This window comes from Podarcis raffonei, chromosome 9 (genome assembly GCF_027172205.1).
Source record: "Podarcis raffonei isolate rPodRaf1 chromosome 9, rPodRaf1.pri, whole genome shotgun sequence".
Classification (NCBI taxonomy): domain Eukaryota; kingdom Metazoa; phylum Chordata; class Lepidosauria; order Squamata; family Lacertidae; genus Podarcis; species Podarcis raffonei.
The window spans coordinates 36,322,542-36,350,137 of record NC_070610.1 but is presented as its reverse complement, the minus strand read 5'-3'; the positions used below and the strand labels follow the sequence as shown (position 1 = coordinate 36,350,137).

The following is a 27,596-nucleotide window of genomic DNA, read 5'->3' as shown; positions in this document are numbered from 1 at the left end:
AGCCATTCCTTCAGAAGCATTCTCTGCACAGACTGGACCTGCCTGAGTGTGAGATTTGGGGCTCACTTAGCACATTCCTTGCTTGGGTTCCATTTGATCAGGCCCCAAAGTGAGGGGGGCAGTGGAGAGGGAGGAGAGAAAGAAAAAGAAGTTGCACTCCCTACCTAGCTTCTAATGTGACCCTGGCTTCATGCATGTTCCACCAAAGTCACTCAGCTGCTTTCCATGGGGTGAAAAAGCACTGCAACTGTAACTCAAGCACATCCCCCTCTTCCAGTTAGAGAATACAGATCCCTAGATAAAACACTAGGATCGGAGATGACAATGTAGCAGCAGCTACACTCCACCAGCAGCCACCCAGAGAAAACTCAGCTCTCTTCTATCAAAAGGGAAGCATCTTTCCCAAAGAACTATGGGTTAAAGACAGGACCAACACATGCCCTAAAAAATCCCACTCTCCTTTCCATTTACGACTCTTAACCTCCTCTATGTCTATTCTCTCCCCCACCCACTGCATCCAGCAAAAGCCTGCCTTTTCATCACCATTTCCATCCCCTGGTTCTCAGCATTTAAGACCAGCATTATTATATATTCCTGGCCTGCACGTGCACAAAGAGAGGTGGCATGGGGGTGGGAAAGTCCACCCGCCCCCCAAGGCAGCCCATCACCATCAATCAGGGCTTTTATTCATTCGCAGACATCCAAGTCTCCCCAAGTAGCATTGTCTGCGTGTCTCCCTCCTCCTCCTCTGACTTTCAAGTTCTTTTAAAGGGTCCATTAAGCCACCGGATCGATCCTTACACTACTCAGTTAACAGCAGAGAGAAAGCTCCCCACAGTGGGGATGCACTTTTTACACTCAAGGCGATGCGGGGAAGGGAAGGGTGGGGAACCAAAAAAACAAAAAAGCCTTTACATCTCCCCATACCACCCAGGAAAAAAAGTTGAGACATCACAGCACCCGCCGCCAGTGGGAAATGAAGATCGTTGCAGGGGAAACAAAGTCTGCTCGCATCGGGGAAGAGGAGCGAGGGAGCCATGCCAGTTTTCGCGAAACAGGAGCAGAAAAGCGCAGGAGAAGTTCTTCGCAGAGGAAAGGTGATCGCGCCCGCAGCGAAAACCCAGGTAAGCAGAAATAAGATAGAGGAAGGGGAAAGAGGAGCAGGAGAAGCAGCAGTGGCAGAAGGATCAGGCAGGCAGGCGGACGAGCAAGCGAGCACGGCACACTTACGTCTCGGAATTTGTTCCATTGTCCAACCTCCTTGTCATACTGGGAGATAGTGGTAAGCCATTGTTTATCATCCAGAAAATTGCCGCTGTCTGACCTGCCCCCGGCGCCCGTCGCTGCTGCCGCCGCCGCCGCCGCCGCCGCTACCACCGCCTGACTGCACCAAGCGGCTGCCCACACACACGCGAAGGCGGCTACCTTGAGCATCTGAGGGAGAGAAGAGAGACACCGCGAGGGCGGGTTAGCCCCCGAAGGCACCCCCCACACACACGCCCGCACCCTCCCCTCGCGAAACAGAAAGGGGGGTTTCCACAGAGAAGGCTCCCTTGGCGAGAAGCCGGTCCCCCTCCGCAAAAAAAGGAGAAAAATAATAGGAAAAAGGCGCGAGGCGAAGGGGGAAAAGCGCGCGCTGCCCACTCCGTCACCTTGCCGCCAACCCCGCCGCCGGCGCCGCCGCTCCGGACTCTCCGCTTCTTGCTTGTGGAAACGCAGCGCGACGCTGCCCACTGAGCCTCTTGCTGGAGGAGCTGCTGCTGCCGCCGCCGCCGCTGCACGCGCCGCCGTCTCGAGCCGTCCACTCAGCGCCTGGCGCCCAGCGCGCGCTCCCCGCCCCCGCCCCCGCCTCCTCCCGCCCAGCAGGCCCTCCCCCCTCGTTCTGCTGCTCGGCTCCGCTCCGCAGGCAGCTGCTGGCAAGCGGCGGGAGAAGCTCTCTCGGCTGACGAGGGGACGCGGGAGGGCCCTTCCGGACGGGGCGCGCGCGAGGAGACTCGGCGTGGCGGAGGCGGCCGGGATGGCCCGAGAGCTACACGTGAGGCGAGGCACGTATGGTGCAAGCGCGCCTTTACGCGGCCGCTTCTTTTGCCTCCTGAAGGAAGAGCTGCTGCCGGGGAGGAGACAGCGCAAGGCTCTCCTGCGCTGTAGCAGAGGCTGGAAACGGGCTGAGGGCTCGAGAGGAACGTCAGAGGAGCGTGCTGGATCGGGCCCGTGGCTCGGCTAGTCCAGCGTCCTGGTCTCAGTGGCCAGCCGGGTGCCTGTGGGCAGCGGTGCCAACTTGAATAAAATATTGGAAGGGGGGCAGGTAAGCCCCGTCCCACATAATAGATCACATGACGCAGCCCCCTATTTGAATAAATTTTGGGGGCCCAGCCCCCTCAGATATTTTGGAGGGACTGAAGGGACCTCAGCCGCTAGGCGTTGAGTCCTATACCTGTGGGAACGTCCCCTCCTGTCCCTTCCAACAGCTGGTATCCAACTGTAGAGGCATAGCCATCGCAACCCTCTCCTCTCTGAATTTGTCTAATCTTCTCTTAAAGCCATCTAGGTTGGTAGCTGTCCTTGCCTCCTGCCACTTCATCTGAGCCTTGCCACTTCTGGATGGGGGAAGGAAAGAGTGAAAAAGAGTGGCTGCTCCTGATGCCTTTCATGCGCTCACCCCCTGGGCAGGGAAGATCAGTTTCATGGTCCAAGCACCCACCTCTGCCCATTCTCTCATACTCTCTCTAGCAGGCATGGCACAAGAGGATGGCCGGGGGAAGCAGCAGCTGCCTCTCACCCACCTGTGCTTTCCCTCTGGGTGGCGCTGCTAGGGATATGCAAGCAACGAGAGTTGGCAGCAATCGCTTGCCCAATTCTTTCTGCCAGTAACTAACCCACTGCCTCCTCTCACTGAGCACACCCAGTGCCACCATCATTGTGCCACCCAGAGGAAGAGGGCAGCTGAGAGGCTGGTGTGACTGCTCCTTCCATGCCCATCCCAGTTACACCACTTCTTGGAAACCACAAAAGGGGAGACGGCTGTTGCACTTGGTCTCTGCTTCTGGACTCTCCGTAGGCAGTATGCTGGGCTTCCTATGTTCTCTATACTGCACCATCTGGCAGCAGGTGGGCAGGAGAGATGAATCATAGAACTGTAGAGTTGGAAGGGTCCACAGGGGTCTTCTAGTCCAACTGCCCAGGAATCTTTCACCCAATGTGGGGCTTGAACCCACAGCCCTGAGATTAAAAGTCTCTACGCCACAACCCCAGAGTTGGTCACGACTGGACCTAATGGCCAGGGGTCCCTTTACCTTTTACTGGCTAAGCTAAATGACTGGACTGGAGTGGTTGCTTCCACTGCCTCTCTAGATGTCACCATGGAGCCTGTTCTGCCTGCTGCTGATTCCCAAATAGGGTGAGTAACAGATAAAAGGCAGGAGTAGTCACTGCCTTTTGTTGATTTCACTCTTCCTGACTTCCTCCAGATGTCTTGGAGGAGGAGGAGCTGCTGAAGGGGCTTTCCTGGATGCCATTTCCCCCACCTTCTGCTATTGGAAGGGTAGGAATGAGGCATCACTATTTATCATTTGAATCCTTCGCCATCAATAGCTGGTGATTGGCTGGCATTTCCTTCAACACAAAAGTGGAAATATTAAACATACTTAATACAAAATGGTTCAGAAATAAACTTAAAATCGTACACAACCCTAACACACATTTAAAGCGCATGGCTTCCCCAAAAGAACCCTGGGAACTGTAGTTTGTTAAGACTGCTGGGAATTGTAGCTGTATGAGGATTAAACTGGGAACCGCAGTTCCTTGGATTCTTCGATGGAAGCTGCGAGATTTAAATGTACAGTGTGGATGTGATCTGGTGGAAAGCATCAGGTAAGGCTGAGTTTCTTAGGTAGGAGACGTGCTTCAGGACTGAAGGATTATTTTTACAATTACATTTATATCCCAGATTTATTCACTCCAGGAAGTTCAAGGTGCTATACAGTGGTGCCTCACAAGACGAAAAGAATCTATTCTGCGAGTCTCTTCGTCTAGCGGTTTTTTCGTCTTGCGAAGCAAGCCCATTGACGGATTAGCAGATTAGCGCTATTAGCGCTATTAGCGGCTTTTAGAGGCTTATCGGCTTAGCGGATAAGCGGCTTAGTGGCTTAGAAAAAGGGGGGGAAGGAAAAAACCCCGCAGGAACTCGCAAGACATTTTCGTCTTGCGAAGCAAGCCCATAGGAAATTCGTTTTGCGAAGCACCTCCAAAACGGAAAACTCTTTCGTCTAGCGAGTTGTCCGTCTTGCGAGGCATTCGTCTTGCGGGGCACCACTGTATATGGTTTTCTCTTCTCTCCAGTTGTCCTCACAACAACCTTTGAAGGTAGGTTAGGATGAGAGATGGTATGAGTGGCCAAAGGTCACACCAAACAGGAACCTAGGGATCTGCCTTCTACCAAATTAGATCACTAGTCCATCTAGCTCAATATTGACTGTACCAGCTGAAAGTGGCTCTAGGGTTTCAGGCAGGATGAGGCTGGGTAGCTCAGTCAGTGGAGCATCAAACTCTTAATCCCAGGGGAATGGGTTCGAGCCCCATGATGAGTGAAAGATTCCTGCATTGCAGGGGGTTGGACTAGATGACCCTAGAGACCCCTTCCAACTCTACAATTCTATGATGTCTAGGTACGGCTGAGATATACCAGGGCCCGGACATGGGACTTGCATGCAAGGCATGTGCTCTGCCACTGAACAACGCCCTCCCGCTTCTCCTGAATCTCCCTGAATTGAGCTGCTTCAGTTCTGGTTGGGATGATTAAGGCAAAATGATCACACACCTTTAGTAAATGCAGCTCGTGAAATGCCTCTCCCCCAGCCCACATCTCTGATCCATCTTCTAGCAGCTGATTTCATCATTCTCAGAAGTGAGATTTTGATAACTATTTTAAAGCTTCCATCCCATCTACAAAACAAATACACCAAAAAATAAAATAAATTGCCTTGGTTTGCATCTCGTTCTCTTGGTTTATTCTAATGTCCTCTCTTATTACTCTTTTATAAAACTTGCATTTCACTTTTCTAGCCTTTACTACTTGCTTTAGTAAAACTGCCCTCTCACATGGCGTATACACTGAATGAATGGAAGAGGGTGCAGGATCTCAGCCATACCTGTATCTTGTCTTTTGTAGTTTTCACAGCAGTACAGAAAGAGTTTATGCATGTACAATTTGTACACATGTAAACTCTATTCACACCTCCAGGCAAATGTGTGGGGGTTGGAAATGGGGACAGAGTCAGCATAATCTTGACTTACTCCACTGAACATGTAAAAAGGGCTTACGTGGTAAATTATTCCGTAATGAGAAGAGCAGAGTTAGATGAAGATGTGAGTGTGTATGCATGCACACACACGTCATAGAGAAAGAGATGTGTTTAGGAACAAGAGTAGTATGGGATTTACAGAAGTTTCCCTCTGATTTTTATAAAAAGTGATCTTGCATATATGTGTATACTCTTTTGATAATGGAAGCTAAATGATCAATTATCTCTAATTTTGTCTGTCTCAGCTTCCTGAACATTTAATACCTCTTAAGTGCTTTTTTCATATCTATAAGTCTATCAGTCTGCACATAATTGGTTTAAGAGCCTGATTCCGAAAAAGGATGCTACAGGTTGCATTATTTGAGAAAAATATAAAAAATACTAGAGCCAACCACAAATTACACCTTGAAATCCTCTGCCATGCTTATAGGCAGAGAAATGGGGCAGAAGTGGGTATTTCAAATAATTTATCCAAGGGAAGGAGTAACTGGGCAACTGTTTCTCAGTGTTGGGGTTGACCATTTATTTAGTCTACTTACAACCTGCCCTTCAGCAAATGGTCCAAGGGGGGATTATAAAAACAGCACAGTTAAAACAAGTACGAATTATATTAAAAATCATAAAACAAAACCAACCAACAACAAAATTAACAAAACCGCAACACAGAACGGCAATGCAGCACCCACTCAACTAAAAGCTGGAATGCCTTGACACAACTTCTTTCCTTTTTACTAAATGTTTAGGTGCAGCTGCTGCAAGTAGCAATAGCAGTATCATTACCCATTTTCATCATCATCACCATCATCATCATTATCATTTTATTTGTATAGCACCTTTCCACAGTTAAAACAATGCTCAAGACGGCTTACAATATGAAAAGATTTACATAGTTACAAATATAGCAAAGTAGTCATAAAAATAAATAAAACACAACAAAAACTGCATAACCAAACTGAACAATTTCCACATAAAAATATAGATTCAAAAAAATTAATATCAACAACAGCAAAAACTCCCAACAAAACTTTTCCCAAAATATCCCATTTTCCACCCTCTACAATGTCCCAGACCTAATGTTGTTCTGGGCTATTGTTGGGGTGGGGTGGGTGTGCAGAAGATGGTGACCACCACAAAAATGGTGGGAATTCTGCAAAGTGCATTTGGGGGTATGGAGTGTTAGAGGAGGCATAGTACCTCTGGTGGGGGAACATGCTGTGCTGCTTCTGGGGTAATTTGTCCACCATTAGTCCCCACCCTGTCCTCAACTTTCATCTGTGGTTCCTAGAGGTTACCAGCTTGCAACAGCAGCCACACCCTGGGAATGACTTCAACTGGCCGGCTCAACTGGGTTAGGGTAGCTAACCATCAGTGAGTTAGGGGCTTCCCCTGCGTGCAAATACATACTCCAGCAGATTGAGTGAATGAGTCCATTAGTGGGTACAATGGTCAAGAAGGCAGTTTCTGCACATGCTGTAGAGCAGAGGGAAGTGAGGGGCAGATGGGGCTTGTCAACCTGAGAAGGTAGCCCATCTAAGAGAAGGAAATCTCTCATCCTAAACCTCTGTTACCTTGTGGGATATCTACAGGAGAAGAAAAGGATAAGCAATAAACCCTACACAAATCCAGAGTAGTGTCCCTAAGATGATTGGGTGGTGCCTTGTATGCCTCCTTCCAGCAACTCCTGAAGCTAAGCTGGTGCCAAGCGTATTTTTCTGCTTTCCTTTGGACCACATCAGTGAGTCGTCTGGGCAGCCCAGGACACTGCCCAAGCTTGTTTCTTGGGGACGTCACTTCAGTTTTGGTAACGCAGCAGTTTGACTTCATCCCTGGAGGTGTACCCATTGTCCCTCAAGATAAGCACATGCCAACAACATCTGGGGTGTTGGGGGAGAGTTGAAAATAAGAAAAATCTCAGATGTTTTCTCAGAAAAAAAAATACATTAAAATGTTTAGCTTAGTGAAAAAATACTTTTTCAAATGTTGGTTCTTAACTGTTGCAATTTAATGGGTTAAAGAGCCCACCAGCGACCTAATATTCTTCAGCTTCTGATTCACAGGGATCCAGTTTACCCAAGGGCAAAATTTTGCAAGAACTCACAACTTATTTCTCAGCATTTTCAACAGGCATATTTGTGACATCACTACCTCAATGCTTGTTTAAGTTCACTGTAACTGAATTCTGGCGAAGTGTTGCATTCACTAGAGTTGCCAACTTTGGTTCTGACAAGGCCATTAACAACTGAGTGACAGACAAAAGTTCAGCCACTGATGTTTTCCTGGCATTGAGCTACATATAGTGATGTGAAAAACTTCATCATCTGAATTTCTGCCCGACATGCAGCTATTAAATGCACAAGAGCACTACAATGGAAGAGGGAATTGGCACCCGTATTCTTCCTATATAAATTATTAAAGATCCTTGATTCATATTGAATTTGGCAGTACTAAGTTCTGTTCACTTTAACTCTGCTTTTGAAGAAATTGTTTCAAGATCCTGGGTTTTGGCATCAATCATAAAGTGATGGAACTGTAATTGGGTTTTTCTTTTTTAAAAATCTAGTTTGGTGTGGATTTTTAGGACAATGGCCTTCAGTTTGAATTTTGTGAGTAGGCTTTGTCCAAGGAAAATAAATTAAAACTCAAGGGTACACAGAGTACCTCCAGTGACTCACTAAGAGTTCCTCCATATTACCTCTTTATTGAACATTTATTCTGGTTTGCTTGCACAAAGCTTACACAGCAGAAAGAATGTACTGATCTTTATCAGGTGTTTGTTTGTAGGAAGATTATATGACAATGAGCATTCATCCTGATTTGCTTGTGTGGTGTTTATATGTCTTCCTGTTAATCATTTGTTTATTCCACACTTTTGTATACATTTCATTGTCACTTTCCTAACTGCAAAAAGCCAGTCTCTTTTTTTAAAGTAGATTTGTGGTGCTAGGTCAACAGAGCGCTCTAATCCACTTTAATTATGCAAACCTTAATTTCCCAGTTTGTGCTTAAATCCCTCTTGCAAAATACTGACAGTACAACATACACCGATGTTATCCCTTTTTCCCCCCTAACAAAGATACTGTGTCTTTAACAGCTGGATAACACACTGGACATGAATTCAGCAGGTTAAAGTTTTCATAATCTACAGAGATTTCGGTGTATCTTAATTGGTGTTTTAGCCAAGATTCATCCCTAGAGTCACCTGTACAAGATCACATTCTTTATCCTAAATAGTTTCCCTGAAATAACTTGCCACCTTTCCTATTCTTCATTCACAGTAATTATCCTGTTCTAGGTGATAAAATTATTCCATGTGTTTAACTAGGTAAATCAGGGAGTAAGAAATTAGAACACATAAATGGTAAAGACATAAACAAAAATAAATAAGTAGAGGGGAAAGCATAAGGACTGGGAGATAAAATAGTGAATAACCATCGAAGAGGAAGAAGAGAGACTATTCTGAAAACCATGACATGGGAATCTGGAATAGCCACCCATGAAGTGTACATAGCGTTGTTCTGATGCAACATGGAAATAATTATATCTGACTAGAAGTGTGTGAGAGCAAATAAAATGGAAGCTGCAGATATCATCAGAGGGGTTATTCTCTGTTATTACTCAGAATAAAATAATATGTGCATGTGTACTTTTAGGATACATTTGCACAGGAAACCCCCATGCTGCCAGTTTAGCACTTTATTGCAAGAAAGTTACAAAGGTTAACATAGCATGATACCATACCAGCAATACATAAGCAACTGCACAAGCAAAAGTCCCTCGATTTGCTAACAGAACCAGAAATATAGGAGGACACTGGGAGAAGAAATTTCCCTCCATTAACCTCAGTAGGAGTGGAAAACATTCAAACATTCTGAGTTGGCTTTGGGTTCAGTGACCATTTCACCAGTGTAGTGGGGCAAAACTCCAGACCTGCAGTAAAATACTGTAAGTATAGGATTGCTTTGTTAATACCGTTTGGTGCTTCCCACATTGACATCATTCCTCGCAGCTTGTATACTGCCTTGACAGCACTGACCTCATGATTTTCATTCCTACATTTGCAATACAGACAAAAATACAGGTGAGAGATTCAGTGTCATTGAGCACAGATGCCTTATCAGGACTGGATGTCCTAAATGAGTGCATTGGAGTCCTCTCTTCTCACAATGCCTTTGTGCAGATTTGTGCACAAGGACGCAAGTTTGCCCAACTGCACCATTGAATTAAACAGAATTCCCATTTTTTCATTGAATTCAATGGGACATGTGAAGAGTGGATTACCTAGTTGTCACATTAAAAACGAAAGATGGATGTAACCAAAACAGGTGCAAGGGTTCGGGGGGTTTGAAGAAAACAATGCTGAGCTGTTTTGCAGAGATGCAGATTTGCAGCTAACGTTGAGTCACCATGAAAATATAAATTTGTCTTACGCATAAGACATGGGCCTCTATACATGGAGAGAAAGTTCATATCTTGCTGAGCAGAAATAAATGCTTATAACGTTATATCTCTTTCTGACATGAGCCGCACAGACTGTAGTTGTAACTCTAATTGAATAATGGCTTCTTGCCAGGATATAAGTTTGATAGTTTGGAATTGTATTTTACATCTCTCAAATTCTCCTTTTGAGGCTTTCACTATTCTTAATCGAAGCCAGAGTTTTCTGGCTTATACACAGATGGTTGCAGGCTTCTCTGCTTGTCTGTCATTCTGTATGGGTGCTTCTAGATGGGGGCTTAATATTGCAAATGGGTCATTAACAGCAGGGCTTGTAACTTACCAGGTTTAAAGGGTATATCTAGATGAAAGGGGATGGATGCATAGGCTGACATTTTGATGCCAGTGATGTCATGTGGAGACTGAGAAAAGCATGCATGCATGAACAGCGCCAGTCCCACAACAAACAAACACCTGGAAGGACTATATATATAGAAACATAGGAAGCGGCTTGATATTGAGAAAGACCAGTGGTCCACTGACTGGCAGTATCTACCCAGGGTTTCAGGCAGGGTCTTCCCCACCCCTACCTAGAGATGCCTGGGATTAAATCCAGACCTTCTGCATACAATTCAGGTCCTCTACAGGTGAGCTACGGTGCTTCCCATAGTGTGCCATGTAACTCAAAAATTGATGGGTTGGATTGGAAGCATTCACCCTGAAGGACAGCAACCTCAATGCCCTGATATTCGACCAGGTATGCTGCCAAGTTAGCATGTATAGGATTGCAACTCTTCTAGACCCCACCTGCACTATGCATTTAAAGCAGGATCATACCACTTTAAACAGCCATGGCTTCCACTAGAGAATCCTGGGAATTACAGTTTGTTAAGGGTGTTAGAAGGTCCCTCTTTCCTTCACAGAGCTTGAATTCCCAGACATCCTTGGGAAGGCAGATAGATTGTTAAGCCGCTTTGGGAATTGTAGCTTCGGGTGGTCTCCTACTAACTCTCATCATCCTTCTCAAACTACAGTTCCCAGGATTAATGGGGGAAGCCATGACTGCTTAAAATGGTGTGATAATGCTTTAAATGTATAGTGCCGATGGCGCCCTAGTAATTCACTATACAAACAATTCATGTTAAGTGGATTGGAGGGCTGGATGCATTAAGAAGATTTGTGTCCCTGGTCACTTACATTTCTTCATGAAAGCACCAACTGGGGACTGTCCAAACCACACTACAGCCTCTTCCCCCACCAGGGAATTGCTGTTTCTGGAAGACCTTTGGGATGCTAATTAATCTGTTCAGAAAGTGCACTGTCCCTGGCTACAGGTCATTGTCTACTTTGCCTTCCATTTCAAAGAAAGAAATGGGGCTTGTATAATTTGGAGAATTTGCTGTTGAGAACAATCTTAGCCCTGCACAATGAAAAGAGAACTTTAAGAAGAAGCCTCACCATCGTTTCCACAGTGTTACAAACTGCCACCCCCTATTTTCCTCATTTTTCAACCATATTTCTGTCATCAACAACACTGTCCTAGATTTGGGATACGATGGCTAAGAGGCCAAAGCACGTTAAAAGTCTTTCTATACCAGTTGAATGCTAGTTATGCTGCTGCCATGAAAAATACACTGATGGAATGCCTCAGATATACCAACAGAACACAGTGTTTATGAGGGGTTTCAGAAGTGCCTAAGAGGACTAACAGTAGTGACCTTATTTCTGGTTAAGCCTCTGGAACTGGTGGAGCTGCAGTGTTGCTGTGTGTCCCCTTTATTTTATTTAAAACGTTTGTATCCTGCTCTTCAACTGTGGAAGACTCACACAGTGGCCTTTCTGCATGCTGTGAGTGTGCTGGGTGCATATTCCCATTGTTGTGGGCCCATTTGCCCTTCCCACCATTTATGAAGAGTACATGTGTGTCATTACTAGCATAGTCCCTGGTTGATGGGCTATGGCAGTGGTGCCAGAGCAGGTTTGTCTTTTTTATGCCATCTTTTCATTGTGTTCCTTTCCCTTCTTTGCTGAGCGATTATAAGATATGGTAAAGTATTCCTCTGGAGTAACAGTGACATACCTTTCCTTCTCCTTGCCTAATTTAAGGACTGCTCTGCCCAAAACATTTTAATGAAGTGACCATTCCTCTAAACTTCAAGTTCCAAAATTACAATAGATTTTCTATAAAGTATTAAAATTGTGCCATCTTTATGGACCCTGGGTTTGAAAAGTAACATTTGAGCTCTGCAGCCTAGTTTTCTGTATTTTCACTCTGAATTAAGTGACAGTGAATTCAACGGCACTTATTCTCAAGCATGTCTAGAATCACAAGTGTACACTGCTTCACTCCTTCAATAGTAAGGTTGCTAACTTTCCCCTTAAAAACCTCTGTGCCTTTAAAAGCTACACGGGCAGCAGAAATTCAACCATGTCTACACCCCTCCCCCAAAAAAATCAGATGTGGAGCATTTATTTGTGGTGAAAAGAAGGGAAAGAAAATGCTGAACATATGGCACATACTCTTTAAGATTTTTTTGCTGTGAAATTTTGTAAACAGCTTAGAGAGCCCTTCAGAGCTATACAGTGGGACATAAATATTCTAAATAAATGCATAATAAAAATGTAGCTGTTTACAAGCACAGGAATTCTGCCAAAATAAAATTGACATCCCTATAACTAGTTGTTTTCAGGTTTTGAAAAGAATTTCAGGCTCAGAGCTGGTAGAAAGCTGGCTAATGAGCTCTGTGCTGGAAAGAACATTAGATCCTTCAGAGGCTGAGATAACACCTCCACACCATGAATTTTAGTGAAGTCTTTGGAGTTGGCTAGGTATTTTTTAAAAAGAGTTTTGATGGTATCAGTGTCACCTTCATCCAAGCCAACTGAATGAGACTGATGTCCTGGACTGCTTGTGCAAGTTACAAGAACAGCCTTCATGATAAGGCCAATAAATGATACACTGTTTTCAGCAAATGTACTTTTAATTTTCTTGTACTTCCGGCAAAATATTACACGCATGAATTTTCACTCAATTGTTTTCAGCTCCCCCATGTTTAACATTATTATCAGATGGGTGTACTCTCACTCTTCCATTCCTTTTGTAGAGAATTTATGCTGCCATATTATCCGCTGGGGGGGGGGAATTATTTGGTTTTGAATTCCCTTGCTTTTGGTCATTCATATATGTAAATCTAAGCATATCACAAGGAAGGAGGACATTGAACTCAAATCAGAACTCAGGTTTTAAGTAAGCTTTCATAAGATCATCCTGAGAAGCCTCTATTTTTAACCCTAGGGGTTTGTTTCTTATAGGAAATATTACAGGACCACATGCCAGTAGTGAGTGGGACAATGACTGTGACTCTTATCTTTGTGCAGTTGGCTACAGTCCAGGCGTACAGATGTCCAGGGTTTCTACACATAACACCCCTCCATCCAGACAAGCAAGAGATATTGCTAAAGTTCAAGGGACCTTTCAGGCAGGCAAAAGTATGAGGAAAGTGTGGCCAGGGTAGAAGTCTGAAGGACCAAACTGAGAAAAATATTTGTCTCCATGTCTGATCCCAACCCCGTTGTATATTGACTTAGAATTAACTTAGAATCATTGAATATCCCCACCCCCCGAGACAAACATGTTTATTACTATTCACAATAATTATTTTAAGGTGAAAACAAAAAGCAAGGCAAGTGTCTATTACGTTACACAGACTTCATCAACCTTCTTGCAAGGTGAAAGGCTTATCTGAAGAAAGAACAATAAACTTGGTGGTCTTCTCTCTCCTACTAGTGCCCATACTTCTGGAATTCCCATTCTCGATTATCTAATGGACACACCTGCCGAGTCTTAAGCCAACGAGAGATACAATGGAAGTGGAAAGCACAATTGCAGGCAGCCCATGCAAGAGTGCATTCTTTGGAGGTAGCTGGTTCTTGGTTAGCTTGACAGTCTATGCACAGATCAATAATATGGTTTCTGCAAATGGCACTGTTGTCAACCACGATGTCCCAAGCCCAGAGTGCAACTGCATTCCACTTCTTTACTTTGAAGTGCTTCTTGCTGGCACCACTATTGGTCCCACTCGGTGTGTCCACATCCATCGCAGCAGCCATTTTGGATAAGCCAGTCCTGGCAGAATTCTATCTGAATCATTGATTTGTAGAGTTGGAAGGGACAGAGGAAAAGTAGGTGTTGAGTAGTTCCACCTTCTCTTTCACCCAATAGTATTTCTCTTCTCCACACAAGTGACCTACTATTTGCTTGTTCTTCCTCTGGCTTCAAACATAGCCAAAGAAACATTTTTTATTATTTTAAACTCTCTTACAAGCCTGAGCTCATTCTGAGCTTTGGCCCACCTGACCTTCTCCCTGCAACTGTGGGCTACTTTTGTATACTCTTCCTTTGCAATTTCTAGCTTTCTTAGATTTCAGCTCATCTGTAAGCTCCTTATGCAGCTACACCAGTTTCTTTAGGTGCCTCCCACTTTTCCTTCTTGTTGGAATTGTATGCCTTCAATATTTCAACTTTAAGAAACTCCCATTCATCTTGGACTCCCTTCTCTTTGAGTATTTCTGATGATAGGGAGTTCCTTAAGCTTTATGAAATCAGCCTTTTGAAGTCCAGAGTGCATATAACTCATAAGTTTATCACAAGCAAAAGCATACAGACAATGTGCACAATAACTAATGCACTCTCACATTCATGCATACTTAACCTAAGAGAACAAGAAACTCTAATCTAGAAGAAGAAGCAAGGTAATTTGAACATAACCTTGTGGCAAAAAGACAGTGATAGGAGAAGGGTTTTACATATCCTAGCTCTCAATAGATGATCTGACAACAATGGAGGGTGATAGGGTGATGTAATGGATACAGGAAATGGTTATTGCAAAAAAACTGATTTTAAAGTTTTCATGTTCTGTTGGTGAGCCATTTGTCTTTGAAGGGGTTAAGTGACATAAAAGGAGGGGTTTGGTGATGTATAGGTGGGTGACCTTAATGGAAAAATAGTAGACTTGGGATAAGTGGCAGGAAAATCTGGTTTCTGCCTGAAGGGTCATGACTGTCTGTATGTGGTCAACTCTACTTAGAGAGGATTATCCCTCTTGAATAGAGTGTCTACTGGTAAACAAGTGTTTTACATATTTTTTCCTGGTGGGACAGGATACCTGCAATGGGCCTCCATTGTTTTGCTCATCCTTTTAATTGACACCTAAGTGATAGCCATGTTTGCCTAAAGAGACTCTGCATCAGTAAATCTGAGACATAAAGTCTATGCATTTAGCAATCTTTTGACAGCCAGATAGTTTCATTAAGTTATTCCAATCCCATCTTCCTAGTGATTCCTGTCATGTCTGCCCAACAGGTAAGGTAAAAAAAGCAATAGAAAATGTAGTTCCACTGAGAGGTAATTACCCCAAATGCAACCCTTTGGTCATGCCAACACAGTTGTGGACCAAAGTGAAATCTTACACAAAGCACCATGGTAACAAGCTCTAGTCCACAAAAGTTTGTGTCATAATAAATCTGTTGGTCTTTAAGGTGTCATAAGGTGCTCTTCTTTGTTTTTCCTACAGCAGCTACCTCTCTGGAATTTGTGACATACCAAAGTTATCAATTATTTATGAACACACCTATAGATCCTAAAAGTGGAGCAGTTGTGTGAATGCAGCCACACATGATAGGGTGACTTTTTAAAAACCGCATAAATATGGTCATCAACAATCTCATCACAAGGGATTCATATAAAAGACTTCTACAAAAGGTACTTATAAATAATTTGCTCAGCTTCCAGTGTTCAGGCTGTGAGTGCCATTGCCTATTATGTAATCAAAATGTATCACCCACATATAAGAGGGGAGGTATAATTAGGTTGAAGCTAACCCCCAAGTTGGCATAAGTACAAAGAATCTTTTGGGGGAATAAGTGGAGTGGGAGATTCCAAAACTGTCCAATGAGGAATGAGCATATTCAGTGGTCACAGAATACCGATGTGGGTGTGTGGGAGACAATATGGGAAGGGTAATCATAGAGAAGGACAGGGTTGCCTGATTGAAACACAGAAAAAAGCACTTCTCACAGCAATGTTTTGTCCAGTCCCACTTGTAGGCCATTTACCTAGTCCTAGAACATTTGGGTGCATGAAGAGGGAAAGGAATGCACACAGGGGAAAGACTCTGTGGTTCTGGTAGCTACACACCAGTACCTGATAATTATGAAACACATGAAGCTTCCCAAATAAACCTGAGTTTCACATTTGTCAATCAGGGCAATATGCAAGTGTGAAGAAGCCTTCTGAAGAAGTTTCTCAGGATTCGACACTAGTAATTATGTTTAGATATGGTTGTCACTTAAAAAAAGAACTAATTTTCCCATGAACTCTACAGCAGTTTACATTACAGAAGTGACCCAATCCAGGAAGACTAGCTTAGCCTCAATCTACACAGCTAACTGCTTCTTTTGTCTAATGCAGGCATAGGCAAACTTGGCCCTCCAGATGTTTTTTGGGACTACAACTCCCATCATCCCTGACCACTGGTCCTGTTAGCTAGGGATGATGGGAGTTGAAGTCCCAAAACATCTGGAGGCCCAAATTTGCCTATGCCTGGTCTAATGTTTTGCTAGTATGACAAGTGGTTAGAATATCAGACTAGGATGAGGATCCTGGGAACTGTAGTTCATTAAGGGTTCTGATCTCACAAAAACAAAATTCTTTAAGAAACTGCACAGTTCTTCGGGGGAAGCCATGGCTGTTAAAGTGGTATAAGAGTGCTTTAGAAGTGTGGTGTGGATGTGACACCACTTTCAGTTCTGCAGCCAAGAATGTTCCTTGGTCAGTCAATGATCTCTTAGCTTATCCTACTGCACAGGGCTGTTGTGAATATAAAACTGAGGGGACTATGTCTCTGTGAGGGAAATGTAGGGTTTAAATAAGAGACCTGTTCCTGTACACAGTTGCTTGGAAGCAAGCTCTACAGAGCCCTGTAGTGTGTTCTGTTTTAAAACATTTGTCAAATTGTGTTTGTATTGCCATTTACTCCCAGCATAAAGGGGCAATGGATTTCTGGTCATGCCTTTGTTCATGACTTAACCTTTGAGGTTGTTTGTTGTGTGGTGACTAATTGCTAACTCTCTAGATAAATATTCATGGCATTCCACAAGCTACTTGCGAACTGTCTGTGGTAAAGAAAAAAGAAAAGAAAAAAGATTTCCTTTGTTTGGTTTAAGGATGCTGCCTGTTAATGTAATTGGATGTCCTGTAGTTCCTGACCTGTAATGTGTGAGAGGATAAATAATCATCCTGTATTTACTGTTGTCACAGTGTTCAAGATCTTGTAGATTCCACTACATTCCCACTCCAGTCATTTTATTTCTATGGCTGTTAATTTTAATAGGTTTCCATCTCTATTACATGCAAATTGTCTCAAAAATGTCCTTTTATTTCCCTTCTCTACTTACTGGAATCAGGACTGATTTGCTTAAACCAGTAGTTCTTCAGAGTTGTTTCCTGAATCTTCAGAAGCCAATTTAAAAATGGGTTGAACCTTTGAAGTATAATAAGCAAACTGATCCTAGCAAACTATTACTTGGAAGAAATGTAGAATTAAATTAATCTTGTTTCTAAATAGGTGAAACTGGGATTTCAGTTTGTGGGTGAAATTAGGACACAGGGTTACAATGGCAGCTCTGAGTCAAGCTCTCCCCCCCCCCTCTCCCTTTCTCCCCACAGGAACACAGGAAGCTTGCCTTATAGAGTCAGAGCACTGGTCCATCTAGTTCAAGCCTCAGTTGGAGATGCCTGGAATCAAATCCAAGACCTTCTGCTACAATTCTTTGAGCTATGGTCCTTCTCATAAACTTCTATTCAGCTTACTTTCCACCCTGATGTCATAGTAATGTGGATTTTCACACTCCTGCCCCACATTATTGGTGAAGAGGGCAGAGGAACGGGTACTGTGATGACATCAGGGAGCAGGGGCTAATTCAGCTTTGCCCAACCTAATATCCTTCAGCCATTTTGGACTATGACTCCCATAATCCATGGCCATTACCAGTACTAGCTGGGGCTGACAGGAGCTGTAGTTCAACACATCTGGAGGGGGAAATAGTTGGGCTAATTCAACACAGCATTGTTGCACCTACTGAGCAAGCCCCATACCACTCTGGCTTGCATGAGCCAAAGGAGTGGGGGCTTTCTTAAACTGCTCAGCTGGGGGGCGGTGGGAAGCCAAATGGTCTAATAAAAATTTAGTCATGGTTCACATGAGTTTCAGCATCAAGAGTTCTCATCTTTCCTTCTAATAACTTCTATGTCACATTATTATCATTCATGCTTCTTTGTTATTTTGGTTATTTGCTAATTTACTGACATAATTACATGACACATTCAAGAAATGTTCACTTGTTTACCTAGATACACAATAGCTGAGCTGTAAATGCTCTTTCACACAAACATTTGTACAGGTTTAGAGAAAGTTTGCACCTTTGTTCAGTGTAACATGTGAATTAGACAAGAAGAAATGCAAAGTTATGTTCATTGGCTTTTGAAAATTTGTATCTCAGAATCTGTCCTTTGCCTTCTGCTGCTCTGTATCAGCATCTTTCATTGTTCTGATTTGGGCCTCCACATTTTCCAGATATATTCCAGTTCAGCCTAGTTTTCTGATGTATAGGATCTGCTACAGTTTACCCTCAAGTTGACAGTGTTCAGGTAAATATATCTGGCAACCGTAAACATGAAGGTGATTTTAGCTTTATCTCTCTGTGTGTTTAAAAGATACATTAAACAGACACAATGGAAAATAAAGATTCTAAAGCACTTACACTCTGTCAACTAGACCCAGACTGTGCCTTTTAAAAATAACTGTGATCTTCAAAGAAAGGAAGGTATTCTGTAAACATTCCAGAAAGGAAGCCTACGTTAGTCAATATGTAGCAATTGTTATCACCCCTAATAGGACTCACTTTTGCAAACAATTTCATTTGCTTCTTTTAACCTAGAGGGAATGAATATACTTATCAGGTCTCGTTGTTCTCTGAATCAAGTCCAGAGCCAGTTTGCTGCAGCAACATTTACATGGGATGCTGCTTCAAAGGACTTTTGAAAACAGGGGTTCATACATCATAAGAAAGGGGTAGGCCCATTAGCAAACTCTTGGCAACACCGTAGAATCCAGAGCCTTTGGGCAAACACTGAACATGGTTAGAAGAGACAAGATATCCCAAATTCAGGGAAACTGGAAAAGGACACAAGAGATTGGGGCTGCAAACAAGATTGTTAAGACCTGGTATTTAGGGGCTGGGATGGATGGATAGGCCAAGGGAAGGACATGCAGAGTCAGAGAGCAGAATTTCTCATGGTGTGGTAGGTAGGGTGACAGTTGCATGACAAGATTTCTTTCACAGGCTTTCCAAGCTGCCCATCACATCCAGTATGAACTGTAGACCATTGTTGTTAACATTCACTATATTTCTATCCCACTTTTCCTTCAAAGGTGCTCAGTCCCCATTTTATCCGCACAACAAACCTGTGAGGTAAGCTAGGCTGAGGTATCGTAACCCAACAAGCTTCCTGGCTGAGTGGGAATTTAAACCTTCAATCTTACCCCAACACTCATAACTACTGTCTCTCGTCCCAGAGGCTAATGGGATTTCTGGATTCATTTTGCTTAAGAAAGGAAGAATCTCTCCATGCTTGCACATGGTGAACAAGAGCATACACTGCTGGTCTGGCAACAGAGGCTCTGGGACATAGTCTCATTCAATCAGCAGGAGCAGTGGGTGGAGAAGCACCCATAGTTATATCCCACCTTCTTTCCAATAAGCTTCTCCCCGCTCCCTTCCACAACAACCTTATGAGGTAGGTTGAGCTGAAAGAAAAAGAAGAAGAAAGCCAGTGTGGTGTAGTGGTTAAGAGCAGTGGACTCGTAATCTGGTGAACCGGGTTCGTGTCCTCGCTCCTCCACGTGCAGCTGCTGGGTGACCTTGGGCTAGTCACACTTCTCTGAAGTCTCTCAGCCTCACTCACCTCACAGTTTGTTGTGGGGGAGGAAGGGAAAGGACATTGTTAGCCACTTTGAGACTCCTTCGGGTAGTGATAAAGCGGGATATCAAATCCAAACTCCTCCTCCTCTTCTTCTTCTTCTTCTTCTTCTTCTTCTTCTTCTTCTTCTTCGCTTCTCCTCGCTCCCTTCTACAACAACTTTATGAGGTAGGTTGAGCTGAAAGACTGGGACTAGCCCAAGATCACCCAGCAAGATTCATGGCTGAATGGGGATTTGACCCTGGTCTCCCAGGTCCTAGTCCAACAATTTAACTATTATACTACATTGGCTCTCAAGATCTTAGCATGTTTAAGTGTAGTAGACACACTGAGAGATACACAAATGCACACAATAGATACACAATAAACTAGCATTATAAGAGCTAAGCAGGGGGCAGTAAGCCAATTCCCAGAGTGATTTAACAACCAATCCCTTTTTCACAGGGAACTCGAGGAATTATAAGCTTTGTGAGAGGAATAGATGGACTGGTTGAGTGTGGTTTTTAATTGGATCTCGTTTACTTGACTGCGTTTACTTGGCTATTGAGATCCACCCTGAGATCACATGTGATAAAATTCTGTGAACAAATAAATAAATAAACAACATGAATGTGATGAATTCAGTGGAGGCAAAACCAAATACCCCACCCTCACCCTGAATAAGGGATGAGGAGGGGACACATCCTTGTTGTCAAGGCAACAGGACCAAAGATAATTGTGCAGCTATGCCATGCAATGGTGGCTTCTGCCCAGTGTGTCAAAACAGTAAGTGTCACAGTACAGTTGCCGTGGCAACACAATGCCTCCACAAACCTTTTTGGACCGTTTTTGAGCTCCCCCCCTTTCAAAAATTCACCACAAATTGGGGTGTTTTTCAAGGGGCACAGACTATTTTTCATAAAGCAAAGAAATAGTCACAGAAATACTCATCCCCACACCATTTTATTAAATATTTAGATGTTGTGGTTTGGCTGTTAATATTTCTTTCAATACTAATAATCAAACTCCATTGTCCTATGTATTACATATATTGCATATTGCAGTTTTAAGTAAATTCTTCTTGAGATGACCATGCTGGACTCCCTCCATCTAAACTCAGGTGTAAATGTGTGAATAAATCATATTTCTTAAAGCTATGACAGTCTCCACTGCATCTTGATTCTGAAAGGTACACCCCAGGAATCTTGCTACCACTTGGCAGAGAGTGGAGAGTGGCTGCATCCAACTTTTGTAACAATATATTCATATCCTGCCTTTCCCCCCTGATGGGACTCAAGGCAGCTAATTCACACTAAAATACTGGCAAATTTCCATGAAGTTTAAAAAGAATTGCTAATTGTTGCAGAATGGTGACAAACTGAATGGTGGCAGACTGGAAAAATGAGAAACTATGGGAACCAAAACCAACAGATTTCCCCATCCCTACCAGAAGTCCAGAACATGGGTCATCATGGATAGCTTATGTCTGCCTGGAAATGCCCATTAAGAATAACTTTCTTGGTGATCCTAACCAAATACCTTCTCCAAAAAACACATGAGACAAGATTTTAAGTGGCTGGTAATATAATAATGCCTCATAAGTTGCAAGCCGCACGCATTTACTTGGGAGTAAGTTTAAACATTGAACTGAGTGGAACACCTATTGAACTCAGTGAAACTTATTTCTAAGGACATCTGTAGGATTGTGCTTGCAAGTCTTGCAGAAAAACTAAAAGCCAGGATGGGTGCGGTGCAGGGAAGGGGAGCCTATGGGCATCCACAGCTGTTGGACTAAAATTCCTATTAACTTCAGCCAGCATGGCCAATGGTTAGGGATGGAGTTCAGCAACATCTGGAAGGCCATTTCCCATTACATCACAAAGTGTTGTTGTTGTTTTTTAAAGGAAATCCAACCACTAGGAAGCATTTAAAAAGAGTTAGAATTCATGTAGATCATTTGTGAGATGATTTCTCCTGGTGTTCAGTAAAAAAAGAAAGAAAAAAGTTTTCAATTATGTATTTCTTGAAAAGTACATGGCTAATGCACCAGCCAACTGAGGATTAACTAATGTCAACTTAATGATTAACAGGCTAGAAAGGAAGAACATGACTTATGAGCGGTTTGCTAAAGACACCTGGAACAGGGATGAGGCATTTTCTAATCATCTTCATTCACACCTAAGATATCAAGAAGGATTCATTAATATGTCCAGGTTTCATGAAAGCCAAATATAATTTCTGTGAAGAACAGGAACAAAATCACTACAAAGCTAAATTATATGACCATATTGAAAATTTTACCATGGGCAAGCTGCCACTTAAGTCAGGTGCAAACAGATTTCAGGCTTTTTTTTCTTTTTTAAAAAAATTGTGGCCTTTCCAAATGTTCCATTCGTAGTGTGAACAGGAGAGAAACCTCTCAGGATTTCTGCAAGAGGGGCCTATTTCTTTGTGTACTCAGGAGAAGAGTGCCCCCTTGTGATTTCAAAGAATCTCACTGAGGGAAGAGATGACATGAACAAGTTGTAATCAACCATTTCCCATATTTAACTTAGATCCTACACCTTGATGTTATTTTATTTTGTATCACTAAAAATAGGTGTTTCTTTCTAATGAGCTTTATATATTCAGTTGTAAGGAGGCATTTGGGAATTCTAGAGAAATGTCAAGGCTCTGCCGCCTTGCATCTTTTTATACTTTGCTTTCCAATCAGAAAACTGTAATTGAATATTGTAAAAAAACCAAAAAGGCACCACAGTGGTACCTCGGGTTACATACGCTTCAGGTTACAGACTCCTCTAACCCAGAAATAGTACCTTGGGTTAAGAACTTTGCTCCAGGATGAGAACAGAAATCGTGCTCTGTAGGCGCGGCAGCAGCAAGAGGCCCCATTAGCTAAAATGGTGCTTCAGGTTAAGAACAGTTTCAGGTTAAGAACGGACCCCTGGAACGAATTAAGTACTTAACCCGAGGTACCACTGTAATAAGAACATAAGAATACAAGAAGTGTCTGCTGGATCAGACCAGATACTTAAATAATTTAGCATCTTGCTTCACACAATGGGAATTCTGGATACAGGGCATGAGTGTAATAGCTCTCTCCCACAGTTGCCCCTGATTCTGGAAGTAGCATTATTATTATTATTATTATTATTATTATTATTATTATTACCCACGCATCTGATTGGGTTGCCCCAGACAATCTGGGCAGTTTCCAACATATATAAAAACATAAGCATATCATCATCATAACCAGTAGTCACTGACAGCCTTATGAATTTGTCTGTTGCTACAGTGGTACCTCGGGTTAAGTACTTAATTCATTCCAGAGGTCCGTTCTTAACCTGAAACTGTTCTTAACCTGAAGTACCACTTTAGCTAATGGGGCCTCCCGCTGCCGCCTCACGATTTCTGTTCTCATCCTGAAGCAAAGTTCTTAACCCGAGATACTATTTCTGGGTTAGCGGAGTCTGTAACCTGAAGCGTATGTAACCTGAAGCATATGTAACCTGAAGTACTGCTGTATTTTAAAGCCATTGGTTGATACTCCCTTAGTGTTAAGGACTTGGCAATTTGAAGACATGCTCTGGAGTCACATAACCTAGACACCGGTAGGCAGCTGTGTTGGTCTGCCGTAGTTGAAACAAAACAAAACAAAACCCTTCCAGTAGCACCTTAGAGACCAACTAAGTTTGATCTTGGTATGAGCTTTCCATGAGCCTGCAGTTTCAGTTCTAGCAGAGGGTCTTATTGAACTATTCCTGACTGGACTCAGAAACATTACACTTACTGAGAGGAGGAAGGGTGTGGCAGTGGGGAAGGTGGTGCTGTGCAAATGCACCTGTGGAGCAAATCTGGTACACCTGATGGTGCTTTTGCACCACACCACCCTCCCCGCCACTCATCCCTCTCCTTCCCAGTAAGCAGCAGCATCTCACCTGCAAGGAGTTCAGGTAAGCACCTCCTCTGCATCACACCATTTGCTACTGCACTTAATCATCAAAACCACTAAGCACTTTACATAAAGTATCTGATACCTGCCTCAGTTGGCCAACATATTATACACATACAGGTGTAGAGGAAAGCATGGCAGGCAGGCAGGCAGGCAAGTATAGTGTAGTCAATGCCCATCCACAATTAAGTGTCTGGTTTCTGGCACTCACATATTAGACTCAAGTCATTGCCAAGCAATGGCTTCATTGAGTTGTGCGTGAAGAATTCTACACACTTTAAGCTTAGGACATTTGGGACCTTTTAAGGGTAGGGAAGCGAAATAGCATCCTTTCCCCAGCAGCAGCAATTTCTCTTTTCCTTTCATTATTTTCTCAATGACTCATCATGAGTATTTGATTATGGTGTTTTCTCACCCAGGAGATCTGGCCTGCCAACCTTTTGAGTCCCCTTTGTTATTTTTCTGTCAAGCCAGTCGACTTGACTGATAGCAATTATCTTCTCTCTGCTCTCTGCCCCTCAGTGTGGCCAACAAATCCCAGATTACTCAATTATTTATCAGTATCGACTTGCTCCTTAATGCTTACAAAATATTCTGAGTACAGTTCAAATAATAGCCCTGCACACACAGGGCCGCTTTATATTCGCAACATTACACAAGTACACCAACTGCCACTCCTCCCTATGAGGAGCTGTTTTCAAGTGGAGGGTAACATCTACTGTATCTCACAATGTATATATTCTAATCTCATGGAGAGTTTCCATACTAATGATGGTCTTCTTCATGATTATCTTGCAGTGGAACAGAAGCATTTCATGTGAAAAATTCCACTGTAATGGTAATAATAATGATAATAATAATAATAATTTATACCTCGCCCATCTGGCTGGGTTTCCCCAGGCACTCTGAGTGGCTCCCAACATAATATTAAAAACATGACAAAACATCAAACATTAAAAACTTCCCTAAACAGGGCTGCCTTCAGATGTGTTCTTAAAGTCAGATAGTTTTTATTTTTTTGACATCTGATGGGAGGGTGTTCCACAGGGCGGGCGCCACTACCGAGAAGGCCCTCTGCCTGGTTCCCTGTAACCTCACTTCTCGCAGTGAGGGAACTGCCAGAAGGCCCTCGGCGCTGGACCTCAGTGTCCGGGCTGAACGATGGAAGTGGAGACTTTTCTTCAAGTATACTGGACAGAGATCATTTAGGGCTTTAAAGGTCCGCACCAACACTTTGAATTGTGCACAGAAACGTACTGGGCTATGAAAAAATTAAGAAAAGGAAACACAGAGAACAAAAAGCAACCAAAGATGTAAAAGAGAAATGTACAGTGGTACCTTTGGTTATGAACTTAATTTGTTCTGGAGGTCCATTCTTAACCTGAAACCGTTCTTAACCTGAGGTACCACTTCAGCTAATAGGGCCTCTGCTGCTGCCGTACCGCCGCGGCACAATTTCTGTTCTCATCCTGGGGCAAAGTTTTAACCCGAGGTACTACTTCCGGGTTAGCGGAGTCTGTAACCCGAAGTGTTTGTAACCCAAGGTGTATGTAACCTGAGGTACCACTGTATTTCCAAGATGAGGAAAAAGTTTATTGTTAAATTAGCCCAATGCATTTTGGCTCAAGGGCTTATTTGCTTCTTAGCAAACTCTCAGTTTCAAAGACCTTGCAGGGCAAAACCTCCTAAAAGAGCAAATTACCCCTTCAAGCCATATGGAATGCTGGGAAGTTTAACATTAAAATTCATGATGAAGCTGCTTTTTAAGCTGTCATACTCCTGACTCCTTTCTCAGTCTTCTTCTCATATTTAACAAAACTAAGGATTTATTCATGTTCCAATTAACACCAGGCGCAGACAGTGTGGTGAGGCAGCACCAGTCACCTAACTTGAAGCTGACTTATCAGATCTTGAAGACCAGAACCCCAAACATAGATTATCCCACGTTTTCATCAAGATTAACTCATATCAGTTTGATATATCCCACCCCTCTTTCTGTATGTTTTAAACTAGACAGAAAGGTCATTAAGGATCTGTTCAAGATGAGGATAAAAGCAATCTTCATAAAGAAATTTAATTCATTTGCATAGCATTTTCTCAGCTTTCCTACTTTCAACTTTTTGAAAGTCAGGAAAGTAATATAGCTAATTAAAATCATAGAAATTTCATTCTGATTCAGCCAATTCTCCTACAACAACTTAGACCAGGGGTCGGCGAGGTTTACCTCACCTGGGCCAGTTCACTCCCACTGAGATTGCTCCGTGGGCTATATCGCGTCTGCGCAGACGCGATTTCTGGCGCTGCGAAAGCGAGTCCCTGCTCTGCGCTGCGCCGGTTTAGCCAATGGGGACTCGCCTAGTGGGCGGCTTGGTTCAGGGGCAGCTCATGGGCCGTTTCAACGACCCCCATGAGGCGCTTGTGACCCATGGGCCACAGGTTGCTGACCCCTGACTTAGACACAGTACTTTTCCTTCAGAGCTGACTAAGATTTGCAACATCCTCATAGATAATACATTCATAAAGGCCTTATAGAGCTTCCCATGTCCCCCCGTGCTTAGCACCAGGAAATATTTTGGCTTCTGTTAAATATCCATAGGAGGCCCACCTCCCCCAGATATGTTTTTTCATTATTTGGATCTCAAGATTGATCTCATAATTTTGAAGACCTAACCCCCTTTCTTTTTTTCTTTTTAGGCAGAAGAACAAGGGCTTAGGCTTGGATGGTTTTCTTGGCAACCTCTCTGCACTGGTCTGAGCCCAAACTACGCTGATGAAGATAAGGGTACCTATGAATAATTCATCATGGAATACTCATATTTTAATCTAGCAGCACATTCCTCTCTGAAATCTTCAATGAAACACCACCCTGATAAGGAAAAAATTGCTTTCATCTCAAGGGAGCAAAAAATCTATATTTAATATGGTGAAATGAAACATCCAATTGATTATTCATAGGTTCCACAGTAACTAGTTACATACAAGTGAGGATTTAATGTTCTTATTTTACATACAGATTATGTACGAAAGTGCGATAATTCTGACCTTGTGTCAAACTTTTTGAATCTATAAGGCTCTTCAGCACATATACTCCCATTAAGAAAACCTGTATACCAAATTGTAATGTATTTTCTTACATCAAGGCTACCTGTGTTATGTAGCTCCTGTTTTTTAAAAAATAGTTGCAGTTACAGCTTCCTTCTCTTTATATTCTTGTGTTCATTGAAACCGCATGAGTTGTGAGGTCATCTGGCTCTCCAGAGCATGCATTCTGTAAATATAATGATGAGGAACAGCCCCTTTGCCTGGCATCTGGGAAGCTGTCATTCCCAATGCTTTTGTCATTCCTAATACTTTTGTCTACTTGAGCCCTGCTCAGGTATTTCTCTCCAGTTATGGAGACAGTTGGCTTGTGCCCCTGCTGTCACATCACACACAGGACCCTCTCCAATGGGGAAAGTACTGGAGGGGAGGGGGCTGCCCAAAGTCCATAGGCTGTCTTGTGAATAGAACACTGAGTTCCAGCGCATGGAAACACCCTCTGCACATTCTGGGGGAAAATAAAAATCCCCTTTTAGACTTTCCTTCAGCACACTGACAACCAGGGCCGTCTTTACCCGGGGGTGCAAGGGGAGCAGGGCACCCAGGCACCAAATTCTGGGGGACACCAGAATTGCCTACCATCGGCGTGGCTGCTGCATCCCTCTTCTTCTCCTTCCTCCTCCTGGGGAGCTTTTAAAAGCACCTGGATGTGAAGCTGCACACCTTTGTGGAGCTCGTTCGCCAGGTTCTTGAGGGGCGATGGCAGTGAGACTCGGAAGAGCAGGACGCTGACACCACCTCCATGGCCTCGCCTGCAACCACGTAGAAGTATATCTAAATTTGGGGGCGCTGG

The 27,596-nt window shown here is 43.3% G+C and overlaps 2 protein-coding genes and 1 long non-coding RNA gene across 4 annotated transcripts in view; 1 reads left to right on the top strand and 2 right to left on the bottom strand.

Annotated features, from left to right (window-relative positions):
- The window catches only part of SPOCK3 (SPARC (osteonectin), cwcv and kazal like domains proteoglycan 3), a 114,664-nt gene extending 112,865 nt beyond the window's left edge, over positions 1-1,799 (bottom strand). Inside the window, exons 1-2 of the mRNA XM_053402879.1 lie at positions 1,653-1,799; positions 1,231-1,434 (exon numbers count right to left, since the gene is read on the bottom strand). Of these exons, the coding sequence (XP_053258854.1) occupies positions 1,231-1,434 (204 nt within the window). The 5' untranslated portion in view covers positions 1,653-1,799. The remainder of the gene's footprint in view (positions 1-1,230; positions 1,435-1,652) is intronic.
- Positions 551-27,351, top strand: LOC128420866 (uncharacterized). Of its 2 annotated transcripts, XR_008332149.1 has the most exons (4): positions 551-1,124; positions 15,308-15,495; positions 17,461-17,681; positions 26,399-27,351. It is a non-coding gene; the product is annotated as an uncharacterized LOC128420866 (long non-coding RNA). The 2 variants fall into 2 exon arrangements; XR_008332148.1 differs by lacking the exon at positions 15,308-15,495 and having other exon boundaries at positions 565-1,124.
- Positions 13,359-13,854, bottom strand: LOC128420865 (RING-box protein 1-like). Its single transcript, XM_053402893.1, has one exon. It carries the CDS (start codon positions 13,842-13,844, stop codon positions 13,518-13,520), a length of 327 nt encoding a protein of 108 aa, XP_053258868.1. The 5' UTR covers positions 13,845-13,854; the 3' UTR covers positions 13,359-13,517.
- Positions 27,352-27,596: the final 245 nt, after the last annotated feature.

Bases quoted from the DNA above. Each gene is read 5' to 3' on its own strand.
- LOC128420865 (XM_053402893.1), bottom strand. From the start codon at position 13,844: ATGGCTGCTGCGATGGATGTGGACACACCGAGTGGGACCAATAGTGGT.